This window comes from Mauremys mutica, chromosome 12 (assembly GCF_020497125.1).
Source record: "Mauremys mutica isolate MM-2020 ecotype Southern chromosome 12, ASM2049712v1, whole genome shotgun sequence".
Classification (NCBI taxonomy): Eukaryota; Metazoa; Chordata; order Testudines; family Geoemydidae; genus Mauremys; species Mauremys mutica.
In genome coordinates, this window is record NC_059083.1 from 70169248 (window position 1) to 70195146 (window position 25899).

Below are 25899 nucleotides of genomic sequence, written 5' to 3' on the forward strand. Positions count from 1 at the left end.
GAGCCACATCATCAGGGGCTCATTCACCTGCACATCTACTAATGTGATATATGCCAGCACTGCCCCTCTGCCATGTACATTGCCCAGACTGGACAGTCTTTACGTAAAAGAATAAATGGACATAAATCAGCAATCAGGAATGGTAACATACAAAAGCCAGTAGGAGAACACTTCAATTTCCCTGGACATTCTAGAACAGATTGAAAAGTAGCCATCCTTCAACGAAAAAACTTCATAAAGAGAACCTGCAGAGCTACAATTCTTTTGCAAACTTAACACCATTAATTTGGGCTAGAATAGGGACATTGTAGTGGCTGGCTCATTACAAAAGCAATTTTCCCTCTCTTGGTATTGACACATTCATCAATTATTGGGAGTGGCCCATATCCACCCTGATTGAATTGGCCTTGTCAACACTGGTTCTCCTCTTGTGAGGTAACTCCCTTCTCTTCATGTGTCAGTATATTTCTGCCTGCATCTGTAATTTTCACTCCATGCATCTGAAGAAGTTTTTTTACCCCCAAAAGCTTATGCCCAGATAAATCTGTTAGTCTTTAAGTTGCCACTAGACTCCTCGTTGTTTCCTCTGCTATTCACCTGTATGTTTTTCCCCATGGACCTAGGGACGATTGAACTCTGATCCCAAGAATCCTCTTCCTCTCCTGCTGTCACCCATATGTTCCTCTGTTTGGATGCTAATGTTTGGGACCCTCTTCTCTGCCTGCCTTATCCAGATGTCTTCCTCCCCCACATCTGGGTGTCACTCTTGGGAACCCTGTTTCTCTGCTGCTGTCACCTGGATGTTACTCTGCTTGGGTGCTGGTCTTTGGAAACCTTTTCTGCTGATGCCGTCATCTGTACTGTTCTCCAGCGGGTGCTGACCTCTGGAATGCTGATCCTTTGTGGATGTTCCCCATGTGTTCATTGGCCTTGGTGCAGATCCTCACAGCCTGACCCCATCTCCCTTAAACTCAGCAAGAGACAAAATCCTTCTGAGACAACCCACACTGGCCTGGATAGCTTCAGCTACTGGATCCCAGTTCAGCCAGTCAAAGCCAGGACTGCTGTGCTGGGTGGGAAATACAGTGGAATGGGGGAGGAGGGGCTAATGACCTGGGATTGTAGGGTGGGGACAGGGTGAGGTTAATATCCAGCTGTGTCGTTACTTTGAGGACTCCATGCCAACTCCCTTAGACCCCGGTGCAGAGGGAGGGGATGACTCTGAGGCACTAACACAGCAGAGGGAGGGGTGACCGGACAAGGAAGGGGGAGTTGCCATGCAATTGTTAGCTCTTTAGTGCATACGGTTAACACTTCTCTAAAGCGGCAGCAGTAGCAGCACAGTAATGGAGACTTCGTGGCTATAACCGAACTTAGGAAAACATGAACTGACTATAAAACAATAAAACATTCTAGTGTATTTCGCTGTGGGGCTTCTGACTTCCAAGAAAATTGGTCTGGGCTTTACCCTTTATTTCCCTTCCTAAGTTTGAAGAAGGCTTTGCTTCCCCCTTTTGTGTCTTTTACTGTCTGCCCGTCACAGCAATGCCTGGCCTCTGGATCCAGACCCATCCCTATCTTGATAGCTGCCCTATCTCTGGCATTCACACTTGCCTTGCACCTTGGGTCATCATTTACACCATTGCCAAGTGGGTTTACAATGCTGCCATTCTGATTTGCCAGCATTTCTCACCCACTTCATGCTAGTGTAAATGCCACACGAAGGGCAGGGCAGTGGGGAATCAGGCCCGTTGACACTATGGTGATGGGAGCCATGCATGTGCCTGGATGGATTTATAAAGCATCTGTCACTGAGATGTTGGTTTCCTCCCAGAACTCCTGCATCTTGCTCCCCATATCTGGGATGAGAGTCTCTGCTGTGCCTCCAGGAGGCTTTCAGCCACTTTTGCACCCTCCCCATTCTGACCTGCTACAAGGGACAAAATGGTCCTTGGTGTAAATTAGAGCAGTTGGGGTTCCACCTTGGGCAGCCTCTGGGCTGCTGCAACCTAGACTCCCTGGTGCAATGAGCAACACCCCATGTTCCTGGGATATCCCCTGCACCAGGCCTGGGAAGGGAACCAGCGCGTAGAGATGCTTACAGTGGCTGTACCAGGGACATTTCTCCCCAGCCATTTGCAGGGCTGTTTCTGGCTCATGCATAGCAGTGCAGAGGCACATAGAGTCTGGAGCAGGGAGGAGAATCTCACTGCTGATCTTTTCTTTTACCAGAGCTGTGGGCTTTCTACTCCCCATTCCTGAGAAATGCCCTTCTGCTTCTCCCCTCCAGTTGTGAACATCCTCCTCCCACCCTGGAGCTCTCTCCAGCACGGCATTACTCCCAGTCTGCCTGACCTCTCAGCAGTGCTCAGCTGCTGCTTGCACCCCCCTGGAATCTTTTGCTAGGCCTTCTCGGTGAGTCTGAGAAGTTCCAGTGTCAAAGCAAAGGAGACTGCCTCTTTAAAAGAATGAGCCAGGGACTTGCTGCCTTGAGCTCTGAAGGACAAGAATTGTTTCTGACTGAGCCAGGCCTCTGCGAGGTCCTTACGAGGAGCATCCTGCTCACTGCTGGCCTGCAGATCCTCTGCTCGTGGAGCAGACAGGGGATTTCAGATCTGGCTTCGCTCGGGGTGTATTTCTGCCATTCGCTGTCTTGCCGAGCTACGTTCCCTTGGCAGCTCTTTGGAGATGGTTTGTTGTTTGCCTGCATGGGGGACGTGGGCATGTCAACTCCATCTATTCCGATGGAACAATAAACATGGCTAACAGCTGTCAGCTCACAGGCAGTCTCAGCTACAGCCGTCTGACCAGGCGGCCTTTACATTGAGCCAGAGAGGCCACCATGTACGGCCTGGAAGCAGGCCCAGACTGGGCTCCCCCATCTCGAAGGCAGTGATAGCGCGCGAGAGGGGCAAAAGCGACTGGGTAGCATGAGGGGCTGTTTAATGTCATCTAGATGGAAAGCACAATATTCCTTCCAAGACGAAATCAGATCCCACTTGTGTGTGTGACATTTCATGGGGTCCCCAGGCCCGAGTCACCTTGTCACCCCCTGCCTCCAGCTAGAGGGAATCCGCTCCCTAAGCCTGTCAGCCCCTCGACCACTCTCCTCCGGGTTACGCCAGCCGTGAGTTCGCCTTGCAGGTTAACAATACCTGCAGCCCAGTCCCTGAGATAGCTAGTCCCTACCACTGGCTACTCACAGAAATCCCACATCCCCTGCCCCAAAGGAGCAGTGTCTCTCAGTGAGCCAGTTTTACCTTACCACCCCCCACCCCCAACACACAGCCCTTGTAATAAAACAAAAGAAGGTTGATTTGCGGAAGGATAGCGATTCTCCTAGAAACAAGTGTGACGGATGGAAACAAATGGTTACAATACAAAACAAAATCACCGAACGCAAACTGGGTCTACACTTACTAACAGTTACCTTTCCTAGCTCATACATTAGGCTTTCCCCTCAAAGTTCAGGCTGTTGCAGGGCTGGCTAGCTGGCTTCCCGGGAACTAGTATCCAATCCAGCACGCTGCCCCCCACTCCCAATGTCTGCTCAGTGAATGGATCCAGAGGCCTTTCCCCACCCTGTGTTATACTGATACAGTCTTTTGTCTTTTTCCAGAGCCAGGCTGATCCCCCATCTGTTGTAATGTTCCTTTTTTTACCTCCAAGCGATTTTCATTGTTTGCGGTTGTCTCTGATGGTTTTTTATTGAAAGTCTTAGGGTGGAACAAGACTAGACAATTGAGCCTGGTATTACATCAGTGGCTAACCAGGGCAGGGAGACAACTCCCTCCTGCTTGAATGGGCTACCACTGAGATCCATTATCCCCTGGTGATCAACTTTTACTTCCAGTCCATAAAGCAGACGTTCAATATAGTTACCTTATAGGGTTGCCAACTTTCTAATTGCACAAAACCGAACCCCCTTGCCCTGCCCCACCCCTTCTCTGAGGCCCTGCCCCCACTCACTCCATCCCCCCTCCCTCCATCGCTCACTCTTCCCCACCCTCATTCACTTTCACTGGGCTTGGGCAGTGGGTTGGGGGGTGGAAGGGGCTGAGGGGTCCAGCTGGGGGTGCAGGCTCTGGGTGGGGCCAGAAATGAGGGGTTCAGGATGCAGGAGGGGGCTCTGGGCTGGGGTAGGAGGTTGGGGTGTAGGAGGGGGTGAGGGCTCTGACTGGGCGTGTGGGCTCTGGGGTGGGGCTGGGCCGGAGATGAGGGGTTTGGAATGCGGGAGGGGGGCTGCGGGCTGAGGGGAGGGCAGGGGTTTGGGGGTGCAGGAGGGGGTGCAGGCTCCGGGGTGGAGCTGGGGATGAGGGGTTTGGAGTGCAGGAGAGGGGCTCAGGACTAAGGCAGGGGGTTGGGGTGCAGGAGGGGGTGCTGGCTCTGGGGTGGGGCTGGGGATGAGAGGTTTGGAGTGTAGGAGGGGGCTCAGTGCTGGGACAGGGATTTGGGGTGCAGGAGGAGGTATGGGGTGCGGGCTCTGGGAGGGCATTAGGGTGCAGGAGGGACTCGAGCTGGAGCAGGGGATTGGGGTGCAGGATGGGTCTCCAACCTGGGGCATGGGGTTGGAGTATGGGAGGAGGTTCGGGGTTCAGGCTTCAGTCAGGCGGCGCTTACCTCAGGCAGTTCCTGGTTGGCGGCGCAGCGAGGCTAAGGCAGGCTCCCTGCCTGCCCTGGGTCTGCACGGCTCTTGGAAGCGGCCAGCATGTCCAGGTCCTAGGCACAGGGGTGGCCAGGGGGCTCCGCGCAAAGGCTTCTTCTAGGGCAGATTTGAACCAACACAGACCCTGACCTCCCTTGTTACCCAAGGCTGGAATGGGCCCTCCATGGCAGGGGGGCAGAGCACAGCAAGCGGTGGTGGACTGCTAACCATGAATGAACACAGATCCTGAAGTCTCCTCTCTTAAGGGGTCAAGATGGAGGGGTGAGGGGGAAAGCTGACATGGCTTCAGAGAAAAGAAGTCAGTGCAACAAGTTGTTATAGCTGATCTTTTAGTAACAATCAAGCCAAGACATAAAGCAAAAAAAAAAAAAAGCCATCCCGTGGGGAAGAAGTGAATGTCATATATTCTTCCAGCTCTCAAAGGGGCCTGCCTTTGCAGTCCTGAAATCTGCTTTGCATGTGGATCTTTTTTGCTGCAAAAGCTTTTCCTGTACGTTACATAACACCCCTCCCTCCCCACTTCAAAAGGCACAGCAGGAACAAAACAGAAACAATCTACCTGGGTTTAGCAGGTAATCAATTTAGTCAGGCTTCCTGTGCTCCGGGCCCTGCAGCTACATCGTACCTGTCAGACTCCAAGCATTTGGAAATTCAAATCAGCTCACCAAGGCGCTGACGCTGGGGTTTGGGGGAATGATCACTCATCTGGCAATTACCAAGCAACGCTGCTTGTTTCATACCTTCATGACAACAAATATTTAAGACCATCTTCTCTTCACATCCTGCAGCAAACAAACATGGACTCGGCGGGGGGGAGGGAAGCCAATCCATCGCAGCACTGAATCAACCCCCTTAGCAAAAATGTGCTTTGCCTCCCACAGTATCATTAATAAACGCCAGTAAAAGGACAGCATTGTGCTTTCGCAGGCGTCTTTTTTCTCCTCACCGCTGCACAAATAGGAAATCGATGCTCAAGAGCTAACAAGGCAGGGGGAGGTTAATGTGGCCCAGTCCTTCTCTTTGGTGTGAGTGGGCAAGGGGGTGTGCAGGTGTGCAGGTTACCCAGTGGCACGTAAAAGCAGATCAATGCCGAGCAGTTAATTGAATAGTAAGGCAGCTGCAGAAAGAGCCTGGAGTGGAGCAACCTCCTTGGTTCAGAAAAGCTGATACTGGCCAGGGAAAAAAGGCACAACAAACCCATCAAGCCTTGTTATTTTTCTAGGCGTGATGACAAGCGAGTGCTGGGCCTCCGTCCAGCGTGGAACTACAAATGACGAGGAACCAGCCACACGCAACTGGCATGTGATGTGATGTAGGGTGTGAAATGCTCTATACTGCTGCACTCCAGTTTCTGGCAGATTGTCCTCTCTCACGTCCTGGATGAATTTTATTAATATATCCTCATTTTTTCTCTGGGTGAAACACCAAATTATTGTAACTGAGGAGTAAGTGCAAATGGTTGGGAGCTGTTCTGCATGTGCATAATTCATGTTGCAGTCCATTATGAGCATCCAGAGGAGGCAAATACATATCTTGGGCCGTACTGTGAACTCATAGACAAGAACATAGTTCTCCATTGGTTTCCCAAAAGACCTTGGATTCCAGGGCATCCTGATCTGGATACCAAACCTAAGAGGGACTAGGTCAGACTGTTCATTGCTCCCTGGCCTTCAGGACAATGAAGGACTCATAAATAATAATACTTAGTATTTATTGAGTGGTTTTTCATCCATAGATCTCAAAGCACTGCACAAAGGTGGGTCACCATCATGATCCCCATTTTATAAATGAATCAGAGAAGTTAAGGGCCAGCTGTTTAAAGCTATTTAGGCACCTAAAGAGGCAGCTAGGCACCTTATGGGATTTTCAAAGGCACCTACATGCCTGACTCCCACTGATATCAAGTTATCTTGAGTTATCAACGCTCAGGTTACTTCTGTCGAGTTAGCTGAACTTGAGCGAGAGCAGCCATGCTACGACGGGGGATGGATCACTTGATTATCTGTTCTGTTCATTCCCTCTGAAGCACCTGGCACTACAGAAGACAGGATATTGGGCTAGATGGACCTTTGGTCTGACCCAGTATAACCATTCTTATTTCTTTTGAATTAACACTATGTCCCTGCTGGCGCTGCACTCGCTTATGTGAGTCATTAAGACTTCTGGGGTCATAGCCCACAGTTCTTTGGCCTGCAGAAAGCGGAGCCACTCTGTGGCTTCTTTCCCAGTGAACTGTGGGAGAAGTCATCTGTCCTCTCTGCGTACGGGGTGGGGTGGGGGTGGGAATTGTGGGAAGGCATTGGAGGACTAGTGGCACTTTAATGGAGCTAGTCAGCAACCACCCTAGAATGGTTGTGTTAGCGCTGACACGTAGGTGCTGGCTCCAGCTTTAGCCTATACCCGCGATGGGCCCATCCAACTTAGCTCAAATGCAGTGGTACCATTGCCTCAAGGGCTTCTGTGTGTTAAAGTGACGCAAATTAGGGGGCAACACTTGAGTTATAACAGGAGTTAACTTTGGAGTGAAGACAAGCTTGTGAGGGCTGTCCCATACCTCCAGTTGTGATGGCCTAGTCACGTTACTGGCACTACTGCACATGGGTGAGGGATTTGTGTGTGACTGGGAGTTGAGTTAACAGGAACAATCAAGCTACACCATGGGGTGATGCTGTAGTAGCACCAAGGCTTAAGGTCCTTTTGAAAATCCCCACTTCAGTTGTCTAAAACTAGAATCTGCTGCTCCACCAAGGAAGGAAACAGCAAAGGCAGAAGGGCTCACACAAGAGATCCATTAGAGTTCGCTGCCCACAGGAAAAGTAAAGAAATTACATAGACAAGGGCTACTCTGTTCTCTTCAGTCAAAATGTACCGTGTGGGTGAATATAAACTGATAGGGGCCGAATATTCACTCTGAAAGGAAACATCCTACGACACTGCAGCCTCCAGGACAAATGTATCCCTGGTGTTTAGCTCCATTGAGTTAATGGTTGTTCTCCATCTGATCAGACTACACTGGAGTTACACAAAGGATGAAATTGGCCTCCGTTGCTTATGGTAGATGATAAAACCACTTAGCCTTCTGCAGAAGGTTTCAGTCACTGGAATGCCACAGATCAAGAACAGGCTATTTTGAAGTGATCTGGCACAGACAGATCCTGATGATTTCAGAGTCACTAAGGAGGAGCAGGGGGAGTCGCCTACAGTCATTCTGACACGTTGGCCTAACCTGATCAAGCCGTGTTGAAGGATCAGTGGTGTTTTATGCGGCTTGTGCAGGAATGGGGAAATTGGCTCCACTCACATATGGGCAGGCAGCCATCTACACTGGGGGAGAGGGGGGGTAGCAGATGGTGGTGGTGGCAGCTCTTTTTGGCTACAACCACCAGCATAAGGGCACAGAGGCACTAGGGACTTGGGGAAGGATAGAGGAAAAGGGAAAAAAATCCTATTGGGGGATAATGTGGCCTTTTTTTCACCAGGAAAAAAGGTGTGTACTTACCTCGTGCTGGCTCACAAGAGGTAACTAACACGAGGTAAAATCCTAGGAAGACAAGGCAGTTGTAGTGTTAACACCATGTTAACACCAGTGATAAACCCATGCTCCCCCAGTGTTTACTTTGAGTTGCTAACATGTGAAAACTACACACTGCCTTGTCTTCTCTAGGTTTTCACCTGATGTTAGTTACTCCATGTTAGCTAGCATGTGATTAGGACACACCTTTTCCCCCACTCAGGTGAGGAGAGGTGGTGGCTAGAATAGACATTGTGGACTATCACCAACTCTCATGATTTTTATCATCTCATGATATTTGGCATTTTTCTGAAAGCCCCAGCTCCTGGAGTCACATGAATCTCAGCTTTCATTCTTAAAAAATGGATGCTTCTCTCTCTCATGGATACAGAGAAAAACTGGAAAATGTGACACCCCTCCTTAAAGGTTCAAAGCCCAGAAGGCGAATAAAGAGCCCCCAGTTTTATTATTGTTTTTAATCTCCTGGTTTGGGGAGCTCTGACTCATGCTTTTTGAATGCCTGGTGTTGGCAATACTGGCAGGGACTTTGACTGTGTGCAGTGCAGGATGATCACCGTTCCCTTATTTGATGCCTAATGTCCCAAGAGCGGTATCCAGTGTAGGCTTTGCTGTGCCCTGTATTCCAGCAGGGATGACCTAAGAATGGCAATTTATCTAGTGACCCATCACCTGTCACCCAGTCCCAGCTTGTAGCAGTCAGAGGTTTAGGGACACCCAGAGCATGGGGTTGTATCACTTTGACTATCAGCCTATGATGGACTTAACCTTCATGGACTTATCTAATTCTTTTTTGAACCCAAATATACTTTTGTCTTCACAACATCCCCTGGCAATGAGTTCCACAGGTTGACTTTGTGTTGCATGAAGTACTTCCTTTTGTTTGTTTTAAACCTGGTGCCTATTAATTTCACTGAGAGACCAGTTTCAGAGACAGGGGTGTTGGCATGTAGTCCTGTAACGGGGGATCTGACTCTTCCCGGGAGCAAAGGCGGGGGCCCTGGCCCAACCTGAATACAGGACTGCAAAGAGGGGCACAAATCCCAAAGCCTAGCAGGGTCTTGTGGGATTCAGGCCTGCAGCGGCCTCGGCCCAGGACTCAGACCCAGAGCCAGGGTTAGCCCCGTCCTGGGGACTCAGAAACAGTCACCCCCAGAGCCTGAGCCAGGGTCACCCCTGTCCTGGGGACTCAGCCCCAGTCACCCCCCAAGCCTGAGTCAGGGTCACCCCTGTCCTGGGGACTCAGCCCCAGTCACCCCCCAAGCCTGAGCCAGCGTCACCCCCGTCCTGGGGACTCAGAGCCAGGGCCACCCCCGGAGCGCGGGCAGGCGGAAGCCTTAGCCACGCCTCGGCTCCTCCTCCCCGGCGCAGCGCGCCTGTCCCGCCCCGTGGGCCCGGGGCTGTCCGGCCGCTCCTCTTGCTGGGCAGCCGCTGCCGCCCCCTGCCGGCCTCCCCTGCTCCCCGCAGCCCGAGCCCGGGAGTGGGTCGCTGGCGGCGGCCATGATCTCCGCCCCACTCCTCCGCCGCTGCTGCTGCCTGCTGTCCCGCCGGGCCGGGCCGAACCGAGCCGCCTGGACTCGCAGGTACCGGGGCCGAGCCCAGGGAACAGCCCGGTCGGAGCCGGTCCGGGAACCGGAGACACCGCTGACATGTCACAGCCCCACAGGAGCCCCGAGGGGAGCAGCCCTCCCGGGACTGAGCCAAGGGAAGGGGGTGGTTCTGTCAGCCCCAGGGGGATCCCCCAGGATTGGGGGAGGGAGGCTGCTCTGTCTGACCCTCATGGGATCCGCCCCCCGGTCTGGCGCTGTCCCAAGGGGGCGTGTGGTTCTCTGGCCCAGTGAGATGCCCTGGCTTGTCTTTGATCCAGCCCCGAAGAAAGGCGGGGAGAAGGTGTGGCTCTGTGTTTTGGTGGGTTGCTGCTGCTACTGACACTTGGCTGGTTCTGTCTGACCCACTCTCTGTCCAGGATACTGAGCCCAGGGAGATGTTGTCTGCCCCAGGCGGAGGAGCCCCTTGTCTGTTATTGGTATTGATCCATTGGGGGAAGTCATCTGTCCAGCCCGGCAGCCTCCTCTGTCTGTCCCTGACGCTGACAGTTTATGATCTCTTTGCTCCCCCTAGTCTGGCCCAGAGAGAATTTCTGCCACACCCAAGAGTGTTGTCCTGTCTGCTGCTGCTATTATGAGGCATGATTTGTATTCTGAATCTGGCAGCCCCTAGGAGGCCTGTCGTGTAAACGCTACACGTTAAGTGCATGACAAGAGACAACTGGGGGATTCAACAAACGGAATGGGTGGAGGTTATACAAGGTTCCTTATCTGTCCTACTGCCAGTCAAGAAAAATCACCAGCCCCAGTATAGCCCTATTCCCCTTGGCCACCCCTAGGACTGAGACGTTCCCTTCATCGCAGTATGAGAGTAAGTGTTCTCTACAGCTAGATCTGACCCAATATTGCTCCTGGGGGTGATGTGTTTGTTCAGCCTGCCACTGATCCCTGTTCAGATTGGTAATGACCAGGGAGAGATCAGCTGCCTGTCCCTGAATCTGAGCCCCATTCCTCCCTGTTAGGATGTTCGATGCCGTGCTGATGCCTGTACATCTGTCTGCTGCAGCATTGATTTTTTGTGGGTTGCAGTCTTTGGAGCTGATCCCAGAAGCTGTGTAATGTCAGGATCACTCCATACTAATCTCCCGGATAAGGGTCTACTCTACCTGTTTGTCTTCTCTTGGCCCAAGCTTTGTAGTCAACCTTCCCCTTCATTCCCTTCGCTCGCTCTTGTCTTTGCTCTGTCTCCCACATCCCCCCCCCCCTCCACCTGGAACCCCCTTCTGGACCTGCTCCACCCTGTCTCCATCCTCTCCTCCTCCTTCATGTCCCATTTTAGGAGTTACTCCATTCACAAGGCCCACCAGGTCCTTGGTCTCCTCCAAAATGATGGCAAGTGAGTGAGAAAAGATGAGCCCCACAAAAAGTGTGGGACCCAAGAGACAAGGTGACCCCACCCGGCTCACTGAATTACTTGTGTATGTTACTTCCTATCCTTTGTTGGCTTCAAGCCTATTTAGGTTGGGAACTCGGAGGAGAGACCTTGTCTCTGGATCAGTGTGAGGAACATCTGGCATGTTTTGGAGCTGTGTAAATGTAAAGTCTCTGTTGCTGGTCTCCTTGTGAAGTGAGTCAAGGCTGTGGCTGTGAGGCCTTTTAAGGTCTGTGGGTACAGTTAGGAGGTAAAAGGAGAGTTATTTTTTGGGGGGAGGGGTTCAGCACAGAGGATCCTGAGGGCTGAGTTTCCTTGGGGTGCTAGGAGGTTGTGTGTGTGGTCGGTCCAGGTTGGGACACTGGCTGGAGACTTTGGAGACCTGGGTTCAGTTGCCTACCCCCCCGTGTGTAACTTGGGGTGAGTCACTTTGCCTTTCTGTGCCTTGGTTCCCCAGCTGGAAGAGTGGGGAAGATAACTGTTCCCTACCTCGCAGGGGTGTTGTGAGGCACTCACATACTGTGGGAATGAGTACAGGTACCTGCGGCAGAATGAGGTGGCAGTTCTGAGCGTTATATAGGTGGATGGTCTGTGTTGGACTGAAAGGGAAGCGTTTTGGAGTGTGCTCAAAGGAGCAGCATACCTGTCGGGCTGGGGGCTGCAGGGAGAAGAGCCGGGTGTATGCTGAGCAGGTAGCCTTCTGGGGTATGGCTAAGGAGGTGGTGTTTGGCTGGAGGGAGAGGACACAGCCCTCCCCTGCTGCAGCTGTGCACTTAGGCTGTAGGAGCCGCTCTCAGCTGGGCTATGACACAGCTCCCGCATCACAATGGCAGCATTAACACTCCTTCCCCTGCCCACTGGGGGCGTGCTTGAGCTAGCTTTGTGCTGGCGGGGCCTAAGTCACCTCCACCCAGACCCCTGAGGTAACCCAAGAGGTTAGTGGCACAGCTCATGATTCCAGCCTTGGGTTTGCGGTGAGGAACCGGCAGCATTCCCAGATACAGACTGACCACGCTGCCGCAGCCAGCCCACCGGGGATCACTCCGGGCGGGTACAGGGACCTCAAGAAGCCTGGGCCACATGCTGATCCAGTCCTTAGCAGTTCTTGGGACTTTGGTGTCTTACTCGACTTCAGGGATGAGTGATGCTAACAAACCTTTGTGTTCCTTGTCACAGGACTGTGTTTCTGAGAGGGGGCCCGGCCATGGCCACAGGAGGGAAAAGCAGCCGACCTAGCATCCATCGTTACACCAACCGTCTGATTAACGAGAAGTCTCCCTACCTCCTCCAGCATGCCCACAATCCGGTGGACTGGTGAGAGAGAGCCTTCCCCTCTTCCCTTTCATTTTTACCAACAGTGACGCTGGGTAGGGTCCATGGGATCTGGGATGGGCGGCAGCACAGTTTAGATCAGTGGTGGGCACCGTATGGCCTGCGAGCCACAGGTTGCCCACCACTGGCTTAAATGTATAGCCAGCAGGGCCGGCTCCAGGGGTTTTGCCGCCCCAAGCAGCCAAAAAAAAAAAAAAAAAAGCCGCGATCGCGATCTGCGGCAATTCAGCAGGAGGTCCTTCGCTCCGAGCGGGAGTGAGGGACCCTCCGCCGAATCCCTGAAAGTGCCGCCCCACTCCCGAGTTGCCGCCCCAAGCACCTGCTTGATAAGCTGATAGCCAGAGTTTTCTATTAGGGACTTCTTTGTGTGTGTGTGTGGGGGGGGGGATCACCCTGATGCTATGGGGTTGTGTGTGTCACCCTGAGGCTATGGAGTTCTTCCCTTCGTGTCGTGTTTGCTCAGATTTGTGGGGCAGGAGGTGACCATGTGTTACAGGCCAGAGCCCTGAATAGGACTTGATTGTCCACAACGAGCACACTGATTGCCTCCCATCTTATAACAGGTCCTCAGCCAGTGTAAAATACATCATTATAAAACCCAGCAGCCCTCATGGCAGAAGCCCCTTTCTTTCTTTCCTCCCAGGTACCCATGGGGCCAGGAAGCCTTTGATAAAGCAAAGAAAGAAAACAAGCTGATATTTCTGTCAGGTAACCCAAGAGCAAATGCACTGAGCTTTCCCATGCATGGTTATGTAAATTACACCCTAGGCCAAGCCGGTGTGTGAATGGCATGGAGATTCTTTGAGACGATTGCCTGATAACCTTGTACTACTTATCAGCATGAGAGGATCAGATAGTTTTAGGGTTTGTCTACACAGAGGTTATTCCAGAATAAGATAGGATCTGAATTTAAATAACTATAGCTGTTCCTGAATACCATTTTGTGTGGACACTCTTAATCCAGAACAAGAGTGCTGTTTTCAGGTTTTGCTTAATCCACCTCCAAAATGGATTAAGCATGATCAATTCTGGTTAATTCCCACATATAGACTAGTCCTTAAATGGACACTAGTTTAAGTTGGGCAAAACTATGCTCTGAAGAGTCCCTAGCCACTGTTTGCCAGAAGCTGGGAATGGGCGACAGGGGACGGATCGCTTGATGATTCCCTGTTCTGTTCATTCCCTCTGAAGCACCAGGCGTTGGCCACTGTCGGAAGATGGGATACCTAAGCAAGATGGACCTTTGATGTGATCCATTATGGCCATTCTTATGTTATTATCCAGTAGGCTCCTTCTTGTTTACAAGAGTCTATGGGGCAAAATCATAGGGGTTAGAGATGGAAATGACACAGTGACCTAACCTGCATTCCCCAATGCAGACTCATTCCCTGCAGTTTACTCTGCAATCCGATTTGTAACTGTCCCATTCAATGGGGATCCCCTTGGGAGAGTATTCCACAGTGAATAGATTTCATCAGTAGGACATTTGTCCCAGTATTCAGCTTGGAACCTTTCTTTAATTGACAGTGTTTGTTTTCAGTCGGCTATTCCACCTGCCACTGGTGCCACGTGATGGAGCAGGAGTCCTTCAAGAACAAAGAGATCGGCAAGATTCTGAACGACAACTTTGTGTGCATAAAAGTGGATCGTGAAGAGAGGCCAGATGTGGATAAAGTTTACATGACCTTTGTGCAGGTGAGGAGGTGGGTCTGACGTGGGACAATGACAAGAAAGGGGAAATGCATGACAAGAGGTGTGGAGAGAACCTCTCCACCATCCCTGGGTTAGACACACACATTATGATACCAAGGGATGGCCGAGAGATGATCACTTATCCATGGTTTTTCTTGTAGGCTACCAGCAGTGGAGGGGGCTGGCCAATGAGTGTGTGGCTGACGCCTGACCTCAAACCCTTCATAGGTGGGACGTATTTCCCTCCTGAAGACGGAATTTACCAAGTCGGCTTTCGAACAGTGCTGCTCCGAATTGCCGATCAGGTATACATTTTTGCTGCCTGAGATTTTGTGGTAGGTTTTTGGGTCCTCATCAGAAAAATACAGCACAGAAACCTGGGACAGGGAAGTGGACTAGCCTTTGCTATTAGCACTTATTGTTTGATTTGGAGGGTTGATGGGGAAAATTGGATTTGGAGTTGGGATAGTGGGGACGTGTGTTTGGGGGACAAGCGAACTGGATGTGGGGAAAAGAGAGTGGCCAGTTAGTGAGAAAAAACACCGGCTGATGGACTCTGCATAGGGGAGAGGCACAGAGCTCTGGATGGGTTAGAGATTGATTAGAATTTATCTGGGGAGAGGAATCATTGGGTGCTGGACCAAAGAACTGGACTGGGGCCTGAAGACAGAATCTGGATTTGACTAACACAGGGAACCTCATCAAGAGGGGCAAAGGCCATGAACAGCTGATGGGGCAAGACTGACCTTCCGGCTCTTTCATGGTCTCCTTCCTAGTGGAAGCGGAACAAAAATGCCCTTTTGGAGAATAGCCAGAGGATTATGTCAGCGCTGCTGGCCAGGGCTGAGATCGGCATCAAAGGGGAAGATTCCCCCCCACCTTTTCCAGAGGTGATGGCCAGGTGTTTCCAGCAGCTGTCTGAATCATATGATGAGGAATACGGCGGCTTTTCAGAGTTTCCAAAGTTCCCCACGCCAGGTCAGTCCATTGACTCCTAGCTGAGCCATCGCAGCAGAAGGGAGCAGCGCGGGGCATGGAACTGACCTCAGGTGCGCGGCTTTGTTATTGTATTGCAGTCAATTTAAATTTCCTGTTCACATACTGGGCCCTACACCGGGCATCCCCTGACGGTGCACGGGCCTTGCAGATGGCGCTGCACACTCTCAAGATGATGGCCTATGGTGGGATTCATGATCACATTGGTCAGGTAAGGGGGGCTGGGTGTTAGATGGCCTGGAGCGATGGCTCGTGGGGGCATCTTGCTTGGGTAGCATGAAAGAAAACCCTGGCGGTATAATCGCATTGCTGACCAGGGGTGTGCTGGGCCCTGGTGCACGTGTACTGTTTCTGTCTCTGCAGGGATTCCACCGCTACTCCACCGACCAGAGATGGCACGTTCCTCACTTTGAGAAGATGCTGTATGATCAGGGGCAGCTAGCCGTGGCCTATGCCAGGGCGTTTCAGGTAGGCCCACTATAACTCTTAGCTCTAATGATAACTTAAAGCTCTGAATCAAGACTCAGAAGAATTGGCCCCTGAGCAGGGGCGGCTCTAGAAATTCCGCCGCCCCAAGCAGGGCGGCGCACCGCGCCGCTCGCGCCGCCCTTCCCCGGTCTCGCCCTGAGCAGAGGTCTGATCTCAGCAAGAAGCAGCTCATTTCGGACAGTCTAGACTGGAGAGTGTGCTTGCTGTGGGGAGGACTGGAAAACTTGCCAGCTGTCCTCTGGTGCCAAGAGAGAGACAGATACCATACGCATGGGTAGCCTCAGCCCGGTTCCATGTCCTGTCCCAAGACTCCTGCTCAGGTGAGGGGAGGCTGGGATGGAAAGGGGCTGTTGACAGGCTTGTCCCTGACAAAATGTCGGTGGTGATGGGGAGCAGCAGCAGTGCAGCGGGGAATCCCTGGTGAGAGGCTCCCCTGGCACTAGCCGGCTGTTTGGTTCCACAGGAGCGTGAGGAGAGCTGATAGGAGCGCCTAGGGCGGCAATGAGAGCACATTGCTGAGCAGATGGATTCACATGGCATTATCCGGGGCTGGGGATTTCCACAGGGGAAGGAGAACAAGAGCTGGCTTGCCAGAGCAAAGCCTGGTGACACGGGCTGCCTGAGGCAGAGGGAATTCCAACCAAGCCAGCAGGCAACGTCTTCCTGGCATCTTGGGACACACCCACCACCTTCCCCCTCCTGGCAGGCTCTGCCAACATCCTCTTCCCTGGCCCCATTCGCTGTCTCCCCACTGAGATCCCAGGCTTAGCCCCTGAGCTACCTAACCCTACCTGGTTAGAGTAACGCTGTGACTTTGTGAATGCCGCACTCAGGGGCCTCTGAGAGCTTTACAAAGCGGGGGAGGAGGGGGTGAGGAAGTAACACTGCCCCCATTTTACAGCTGGGGTAGCTAAGGCACAACAAGGTGAAGTGACTTGGCCAAGGTCACACATCAAGTCAGTGACAGAGCCAGGACTAGCCCCCAGACCTCTACCCCCAGGACAACTGGCTCCAGTGAAAAACTCCACCCGACCCTCTGGCGGTCCCTGTCCGTAGCACTGAGGGGAAGTTTGTCTGAGCTTTGTGCCGGCCAGGCACAGAAGCTGCTGCACAAGCACTGGCAGGATGAGAGGGAGCTCTGGGCCAGGCCGTTGACAGGCGCCGAAGGCAGTTGGGTGCCAGTTCATTTCAGTGATATTTGGGATCCCTGCTCCTTGTGGCTCTGGAGAATCCCAGCATGTTGCAGAGCAAGAGCAGCACTTGTGTCAAATTGGCAGCTAGTCGGCGTCCCGTCCCCAGCACTGGTACAGCACCGGCAAGGGCAGCGCATCCCTCCCCCGTGCAGCCCTGCCAACGTGCCCCAGCCCTCACCGGACACTGTCAGCAACGGGCATTGTTGTGATGGCAACATTGATCCACTAGCATCTCACCCAGGAACCGCGGACTCGTTCCCCACAGACCGCTGAGCGGAGAGCAGACGGGAAGAACTGGGTCCTCCCAGCCAGCCTGAGCCCTTCGCCTGTCCTCAGCCCTTTCCCACCGAAGACAAGCCGAGGGAATCTGGCAGCAGCTTCAGATACAGAAGCTCTGAATACAGAATACTTCAGATACAGAAGCTGCTCACTCTGAGACCCGACGGGGTTTCTTAGGGTGCCTCCCTACTCCACTCCTGTGTGTCAGGGTCCCTCCACCCTCCCCACATGTCTCAACAGTGTTTGAGAGTTAATCGGTCCCCTCTGAACTCCCGTTAGCGAACGCCTTCGGAAACGCTCACTTAGACGCTCCACCAGTGTGTGTCTCAGGGCACAATCACGGGTTGTTGATGCATGCTGGGGGAGTGTGTAGATCAGGATGTACACAGCTGTTAGCCACCTCAGGTTAACCGGCAATCAGTGAACTGGAGTTACAGCAGGGCCACAACCTCTAGTTTAGACATACGTGGGTGTCTCAGCATCTCCGCTCCGGTGTGTCAAGTTCCTCGCACCAGCCCCCCAGTGGCTCTCTGTCCCATCTCAACACTCTTTCCTTGGTCTTAACCCTTTCTCTGCCAGGCTCAGGCTCTTCCTTCTCTCTGCTGACAGGTTGGGGAGGGGAGCGTGTGGGAGAGGTGTGAACCCCTGGTCTCAGAGAGCCGGAGAACTGTACAGGGGTTGGCAGGGGGCAGAGAGCTGCAGCTGGGATGGGGAACTTCATGTTTGGGATGTGACCTAGGAAGGACCCCCTTGTGCTCCAACTCCTCTGCCAGGAGCACGGGGCAGGAAAGTCTCAGGACCATCGGAGTCATGCATTTGGGCTGCGGGCATGAAGGATGCCCCTGCATTCCTCATGCCCCCAACCTGCCTGGAGTGAGGAGCCCAGAGGAAGGTGCTGGCGTTAGCTTGGCTTCACGAGCTGCCTGCAGGTTGAGGCTCCTCTCCCCGTTACGCAGAGGGGGAAAAGGAAAGCTATCGAACCTGTGAGCCATCAGCCAAAAGCACGGCACAGGTGGGAAGATCCCTCAGCTGAGCATCCGTGTGGGACAGGGCAGAGGGTGGACACAGACCCCACTGGGAGCTCGGCTCCCCCGGCACGGGGATCCTGCTTCCCAGAGCAGCGGGTGTGAATCAGCAAGAGAGAGGCTGTGCGTGGCCACACCAGAGCAATACCGGGACTAAGTGTAGGGCCCAAGTATGATGGATCTGAGGACCCTTGTCACCTGTCGCCTGCAATGGAGGCAAATGAAATTACTGGCCCATCTGTTGTCTTGAGATCATCCCAGGAAATTCAGCTTGTCTGAAGCCGGGGACTCTGGCCATGCTCTGCCAGTCTCTGGCCAGACGGGATTCCTGCCTCACCCTGCTAGCCTCCAAAGGGTTTTGCTGCCAAGGTTTCAAACACAAGCAAGAGTGGAGCTTTGGGTGGGACGTTCTGAGCTTGACTTTGTGTAAGTGTCCAAAGGACGTCTGCTCTCAGCAACCCTGGTGTAGATCTGGGGAAACTCACAGACACCAGCAGATTTCCCTGGTGTGACGGCGACCCTCCAATCCAGTCCTGGGCGTGCAATCCTTGAACCAACAGATCTGCTGTTTCCTGCGTGAGCCTTTAAATCAGGAGCCCCTGCTCGATCTTGTTAGCGTCGCTGTTTCTCCCTTTGTTATCACTGGAATGGAATCCTCGTTGTGTCTTTAACAGATTTCTGGCGATGACTTCTTTGCAGATGTTGCTGCGGACGTTCTGCTCTATGTCTCCCGAGATCTGAGTGACAGGGTAAGTCAGCACCTTTGCACGGGTGCGGGAATCACTTGCCTCATTGCTGCCTTCACATCCGGCAGCTCCCGTGCTTCGCCAGCGATCAAAGTCACTGGCACGAGGGCAACCCGCTCCTCCACTCCCGGTGCCCAGGCTCCTTCGTGCCTGTGTATCCCCACCTCTGCTGGCTGCAACAGACTGGTCTATGCCAGTTCTGTCTCCTTCTGTCTTGTCCCCTGCAGCGCTTCCAGCTGTCTGGGACAGAGACAGGTCTATGCCTGACCTATGTAGGTGTTTCCATGATCCTCACGACTGTCCTACCTGAGCGCCTCACAATCAGTAATGGATTTTAGCCTCACAACACCCTGGTAGGGAAGGAAGTGCCATCCCCATTTTATGGAGGGGGAACGGAGGCACGGGGAGATTTAGGGATTTGCCCAAGGTCAGACAAGAAGCTGAGACACGAACAGAACCCAGATCTCTTGCATCCCCAGACCATACTGATATATCAGTACGCTGCACCTGGAGTATCCCCCTCTGCCCTGTTCCCTGCAGCGCCTTCTGCTGGCTGGGGTGGAAATTTCTCTATGTCTGATGTATCCCCCTCTGCCCTGTTCCCTGCAGCGCCACCCGTTGGCCGGGGTGATCCGTTACAGAGGCTTGATCGTACATCGCTAATGCATGTGTGGTGAGGGGGTGGCAGCTCTTACCAGCCGGCGTGTCTGTGTTAATGGTGCTGCTGGTCGTTTCAGGCTGGAGGATTCTACAGCGCAGAGGACGCAGACTCCTACCCGACAGCCAAGTCCAAAGAGAAGCGGGAGGGGGCGTTCTGCGTGTGGACGGCGGAGGAAATACGGCGCCTCCTTCCAGAGCCTGTGGAGGGGGCCTCAGAGAGGAAGACTGTGGCAGATGTGTTCATGCATCACTATGGGGTGAAGGAAGGTGGGAACGTGAGCCCAGCGAAGGTGAGCTGGGAGAGGGGGCCTCAGGCTATGGGGAGGGAAATGGAGGAGGGGAGGGGACACAGGAGACACTGGCCTCTGAACTGTGCGGACAGGCGTAGTGAAGGGAGAAGGATTCCAAAGTAACTGTATTGGCAGGGGGATTCTGCGAAGGTGTATGGAGATATCGGCAGTTAGCCAGACTGGGAGGGGATGATACGTGGCAACTGGGGGTACTGGGAGGAAGTGACTCTAGCAGCTGGGGATACTGGGAAGACACCATGTGGAAATATTGGCTGTTAGTCACACTGATAGCTGTGGTTATTGGGAGGAAGCCGCACTGGCGGCAGGGGATACTGGGGGAGGAGTGGTGCTGGCTGCTGGGGCCTGGGGAGGGAGGTACTGCTAGCTAGGGGTCCCTGGGGAGAGGCACCCTGGGGGTAGGACACAGTCACCTACTTGAGTTTGTGATGGGAGGCCGTCCTGGCTGTTCCTCCGTGTGAGAGGAAGTTTCCTGGAGAGGACGAGTGTAGGCCTGGCCAGTGGTGCAGCCTCATCTGGTTCCTGAGGTGAGAGGTGTGATGCTGCTGGCTCCTCGTTTCAGGACCCACACAAGGAGCTGAGGGGGCAGAACGTGCTGATTGTGCAGTATTCCCTGGAGCTGACGGCAGCCAGGTTCGGGCTGGGCCTGGAACAGCTCAAGACGACGCTGGCGAAGAGCAGAGAGCGTCTCTGCGAAGCCCGGGGTCACCGACCGCGCCCGCATCTGGACACCAAGATGCTGGCGTCCTGGAACGGTGAGAAGGGTCCCTCGGGCTCAGGGGAATCGCTGGGCATGAAAGGTGCGCACGACTCGCGGGGAGTCACGTGCAGCCAGTGCTGGGCTCGCGTCCCCAAATGCTCTGGCTACAGAAGCAGCCAAGAGGCCTTGTCTGAATCTCTGGAGCGTAACCACAGTCCAGGGCTGGATTACAGAATCTGGGGTCCTAGGCCCACCCCATGACATGGGACCTCCCTTGCCCCCCACTGCACTGGGGCACTGCCCCCACGACATGGCTCCATGCTTCACTCGGAGGGCTTGGGCAAGCTTACACCTCTCCGAGCTGTTGTTTCAGGCTGGGTGCAGACTCAGGCAAGCGTCAGCCACACTTGGGTCACATGGTCAAGCTTTTCTCCACAACCCTAAGGGCTAGGAGCTTACTTTTTTTTTTTTAAAATGAAAGCTGAGATTTGGCTGTTATCACGTGACTCCAGGAGCAGGGGCCTTGTGCTCTAACCCTGCGCTGCCATAGTCTCATCTGCCCAGGAGCGGGCAGCCCATCCAGACACTGAGATCAGCTGAGAGAGTGGTTTGAGGGAGGGCTCTTTGAATGAATTATCCCAGACACCAGGACAGCTCTGCCTCCTGGCCTGCCAGTCCCTGCAGGGGATGGTCCGGGGGCCTGCAGAGCCTTCCAGTGTGGGGGTGGGGAGGTATGTCAGGCTGCTGGGGCATCCTGGGCGCACACAGGTGACGGGCGATTGCTCGAGGGGTCCCTGCCTTGGTTACTTCACAGCCGAGAGCCGGCCCTGCCAAGACGTCCTGGGCTGGGCGCTCAGCAGCAGGGCGGCTCCATTCCAGGCAGGGCTACGGCTGGCCGGCCCTTTGTTCCCTTTCCTTCCCTCTAGCCCCCAGCCCGCCTTCCCAGCCCCTTGCATCCCCTCCCTGACTGTCCATGGCTTCCCCTCCACCCACCCCTCAGGCCCCTTCTCCTGCTGACGGTTCCTGCTGGGCTCTGCTCTCCGTCTGTTGGACTGTGACCTTCCTTCACCTCCGGGGCATCTCCAGCACCCTGGGTCAAGCTGAGAGGCCCCCCGGGAGCATGGGCAAGGTGCAGCCTCCCTCCTGGGAAGGCATCTGGCAGGACAGTGCCCCGCCTCTCCTGCAAGTCTGATGCAGGCATCGGCTTTGTTCCCAGGTGCTGCGGAGATACTCCCTCTCTGAGGCTCTCCGCCTCCCGGCCCTGGGTGTTTCTCTGCCAGTGGCAGGGTTATAACGGAGCAAACCCAGGGAGGGGGCACTCAGGACTGCTTGCCAAGACACTTCTCCCATTTGCCAGCAGGGGGCAGCAGAACCTTTCTCTGGTTTTCAGGGCAGCCGTTGTAGAGGCTCCTTAACGCATGTAAACTGTCAAAAGTGTCTGTGTGGCGCAGTGGGGCTGAGATGTCACGGGTTCAAGTCCCAGGCTAGGATCAGAGCCCATGGCCAGCACTGAGTGCTGGCTGGCATGGGGGTGGAGGGGCCAGGTGTCTGTGTATCGCTGGTACAAGCCCAGGGGTCCCATGGTAGGTAATAACCTCTGTCCTGACCGGCGTTCCCTCCCAATGAATCAGGCTGCGTGTGAGCTCTCCTGGAGTCAGAGGGCTGCTGTGCTTGTCTGTCGTGACCGCACGGCCTGGCTGGGGTACTGCAGGTGGGAGAGACTCCATATTCCACCAAAGGGGCATTTTGGAGCTTTTTTCCTGTCAGGTGCCACTCTGGTGAGACGTGATGTTCTCAGTGGCTTACGCTGGTTGTCAGGGGCTGTGGTCTGTCCTGCTTTCAGCCTAGCTTCGACCTCAGCAAAGCGAAGCGCCAGGCGGGCTCTTTAAACAAAGGAGTGGAGCTGGCTGGTCAGTAAACGGTCCTCGTTGCAGCCTGAGTGAGGCTCTGTTCTCTCTCTGACCCGTGCAGGCCTGATGATCTCGGGCTTCGCTCAGAGCGGGGCGATCCTCGGCAAGGAGGAGTACGTCAGCCGGGCCGGGCGGGCAGCTGACTTCCTGCGAGGCCACCTGTTCGATGTCAGCAGCGGCAGGCTGCTGCGGAGCTGCTACCGGGGCAAAGGCAGCTCGGTGGAGCAGAGGTGAGTGCGGGAGAAGTCGCTCAGCACGGCATTGGGTGGGAGGGGGTAACGGCACAGAACTAAGGAGGCCGATTGTCTGTCCAATCAGTCTGTCTGTCTCTTTAATTTGCCTCATCTGTTCTGCTGCATTTCAAAGGTGGCCATTGCTGTGCTGTCTGGGCTCCGGTTTCTATGAGGAGCAGGTTTTCTGCGTCCCTTTGAGTGTCCTCCACCCCGTTGACAGCCCCCAGCCTTCCCCTTGGGAGCCCTCATGCTGCCCAGCCTGCTGGCTGCCAAAGGGGTCGCCGTGACTACACGCCTCGTGGACTGCACTCACTGCCCTTCTGGCGCTCCCGCCCCGCTGCCAGGCTGGAGAGGGAGAGGCTGACGTTGGCTGGTGCTGCAGGACGTTGCCACTGGTCTAGCGGACTGGCCGGTCGGCTTCAGCCTTGGAACGAGAGAGCAGGGGAGAGACTGAGAAGCAGGGTCCCAGCCAGGCCACGCTGGCGTGGCAAGTCCAGACAACTCTGCACAGCTGGAGGGACCCTCTGTCCGGAGGTCTGTCTGGACCATTGTCCGTATGGCCATGCAGCCCTCTGCCTGTGGGTCCGTTCAGCTCTCAGTCCGCCTGCCCCCTCGGGGCTGGGCTTCTGCTCAGAGGGGCGGATGCTGCTACAGCCTGGGGCGGGTCTGTTTCCCGTGTCTGTGTTTGAGGTTAGCGTAATTCAGCTCAGGGTGGATGGGCTCCCAAGAGAGCTCAGAGGAATTAAGGTCAAATCCTCTCCTGGCTCTTTCTTATCTTTACCATTTGAAGACACCTTCTTCCCCTGCTGCCTGCAGAATGACAGCTGGGGCTGAGCACGGTAATCGAGATTGGACAGGATCGGTAACAAAGCTCCATTTATCAAGGGCCAGTGCTAGCTGCTCCCCAGAGGGAAACACTCAAAGGCCCTGCTCCAAACAGCTTCTGCTAAGCCCCCCCTACCCCGCTAGCCTCCCGCGCCGTGTGCCGTGCCTTTGACTACGTCTCCCTCTAGTGGCTGGCCCCTCTCAGCCTCCCACTGGTGGCGAAAGGTTCCAGTTTAGCTTATGCAGGAGGGGCGCGTGCTTTTGTGACAGACCATCCCATTGGCGACCCCTGCTGGCATCTAGGAGGCCTTGGTGTGTTTGTTACACCCCCCCCAACACATGGTGTAGACATACAGAGAGTGTAGGCAGGGGCAGGCCCAGACGTGAACACACACACACACACACGTGTGCCCATGCCTACGAGCACACCCACACACATCAGTGCATATGGTGCACACGCGTGCAAGGACCATGCACATCAGATACAGCTGCACAGACCCTCACGATGCACACGCAGGCCCCCTTGGAGTCCAGGCACAAGGGAGCTGCTGCACGCTCGGAGCTGCACAGCACCCCAGCGATGGGCACTTTCTTAATATTTGCCAGCAGCGCCGATGAAACAATGGGACAACTGTGACAACAGACGCCAGTAGCTCCACAATCTGGATGAACCCCCTTACCCCCCGCCCCTTCACTTCTTCCTTCCCTGCCACTGCGCTCTCCTGGGCAAACACAAATTAGGCGTGTGTCAACAGGGATGAAGACAGTTTGAATGGAAGGTTATTTGCCTGGCTAACGACTGGCTGCAGCGTGGGACAGGCTGCACATGTCTTTGTGGACCCTGTTGTTTGCCTGGCAGGGCTCCGGGCTTGGGGGCGGTTTGGAGTGCGAATGTGAGGCCAGAGAGATGGGTCCCTAACTGTGTTCCGTTCACCCTCCCCAGCACTGGGGCATCTGTTTTGGGAGACAGGGTCTGATCCTCAGCGGTGCTGAGCACCCTCCTTTCTCACTGAGTTCAGTGGGAATTGAGGGGCTCTGACCTGGTGAAGGCAGAGGATCCGGCCCTTTGTATCTGTTTCCATATCCGGGTTGGTACTTTACTAGTCATGTGGGAGATGGCTGGGGGCCATGTGCCGGCAAGAGGGTATCAGGTTACAAATAACGGGCCAGATCCAGCTGGTGTAAACTGGCTTAGCTCCAGTAAAGTCAGTCTGCACTAGCTGAGGATCTGGCCCAATATCCTTCAGGTCATAAGCTGACCACAGGCTGGGCTCAGGAAGACCCCCCCACTGCATGGGGCAGTGTTCCCCAGCGACGAGCCCCACGGGAGGAGGGGTCATCTGCCTTCCAGTATTTACAGGGACCACAGACCCATTCCGGTGTGGTGGATCTCACGTTTTTCTGTCCCTCCCTTCCCTGACTGTCTTTGCAGCGCTGTTCCCATTCAGGGCTTCCTGGAGGATTATGTCTTTGTGATCCAGGCGCTCTTTGACCTTTACGAGGCCTCGCTGAACCAGGGCTGGCTGGAGTGGGCCGTGCAGCTCCAGCGCAAACAAGACGAGCTCTTCTGGGACGCCAAAGGCTTTGCGTATTTCTCCAGCGAGGCCGGGGACTCCTCTCTGCTCCTCCGCTTGAAGGATGGTAAGTGCCCCGTGGAGCCGGGCTGGGCCCCCAGACTCAAGTTGAGAACGAGGAAGTCATGAGAACTCATCATAAGGTCATGCTGGGCACAGTGGTGTTTATGTGTAGGACCTACAAGAAGCTGGGCTGTCGTTTTCTTTAGTTGTAGTCGTCGTTTCATCAAGAAGCGGAGAGTGGGATACCCCAAAAGCAGCAGAGTGCCACCTCAGCAGTGCTTTGTCTGGTGGTGCCGGGCATTGGCTCACAATGGGGAGCTGATATGCAGAGCGTCGCGCTAGTCATTGCTTGGTTGCAGAGGTCCTTGCAGGCTAGCATGGGAATTCTCTATAGCTTTCCCAGCCTAGACAGTGACCGTCCCAGGAGCCTGGGTCTCCAGCGTGGCAGTGCAGGCCACTTCCCTGCTGCCGTGAGTTGCTGGGGGCCTTGGTAATGTCTTTTAACAAACAGCCCGGGTTTGACCTCTCCAGGGTGAAGTTGAAACAGGGCCCAGGGAAAGATTTCCCAGCCCCTGGATCTTTCATGCTTTGTCTGTGGCCTAGGTCTCAAGGCAGCAGCCTTCGCAGACATCTGCCCTGGGTGCATCTCAGAGCAGCAGCCCTGGAGAGGCTGAGCGGTGCCCGGCCCTGACACCCAGCACGCTGACAGGCTCCTTTGGCAACGTCCTGCTGGCATGCCAGGCAGCCGTATCCCCATGGC

The 25899-nt window shown here is 54.4% G+C and overlaps 1 protein-coding gene across 4 annotated transcripts in view; it reads left to right on the forward strand.

Annotated features, from left to right (window-relative positions):
* The first annotated feature begins 9628 nt into the window (after positions 1 to 9628).
* SPATA20 (spermatogenesis associated 20) overlaps positions 9629 to 25899 on the forward strand; it is a 33481-nt gene continuing 17210 nt past the window's right edge. Inside the window, exons 1-13 of one of the 4 annotated variants that reach the window (XM_044982206.1) lie at positions 9629 to 9778; positions 12351 to 12488; positions 13150 to 13214; positions 14047 to 14201; positions 14360 to 14503; positions 14975 to 15176; positions 15275 to 15405; positions 15558 to 15662; positions 18855 to 18929; positions 19664 to 19876; positions 20457 to 20649; positions 22566 to 22734; positions 24995 to 25203. In XM_044982206.1, coding sequence (XP_044838141.1) covers positions 9696 to 9778; positions 12351 to 12488; positions 13150 to 13214; positions 14047 to 14201; positions 14360 to 14503; positions 14975 to 15176; positions 15275 to 15405; positions 15558 to 15662; positions 18855 to 18929; positions 19664 to 19876; positions 20457 to 20649; positions 22566 to 22734; positions 24995 to 25203 — 1882 coding nt within the window. In that variant the 5' untranslated portion in view covers positions 9629 to 9695. The other 3 variants (XM_044982208.1, XM_044982207.1, XM_044982209.1) reach the window with 3 other exon arrangements.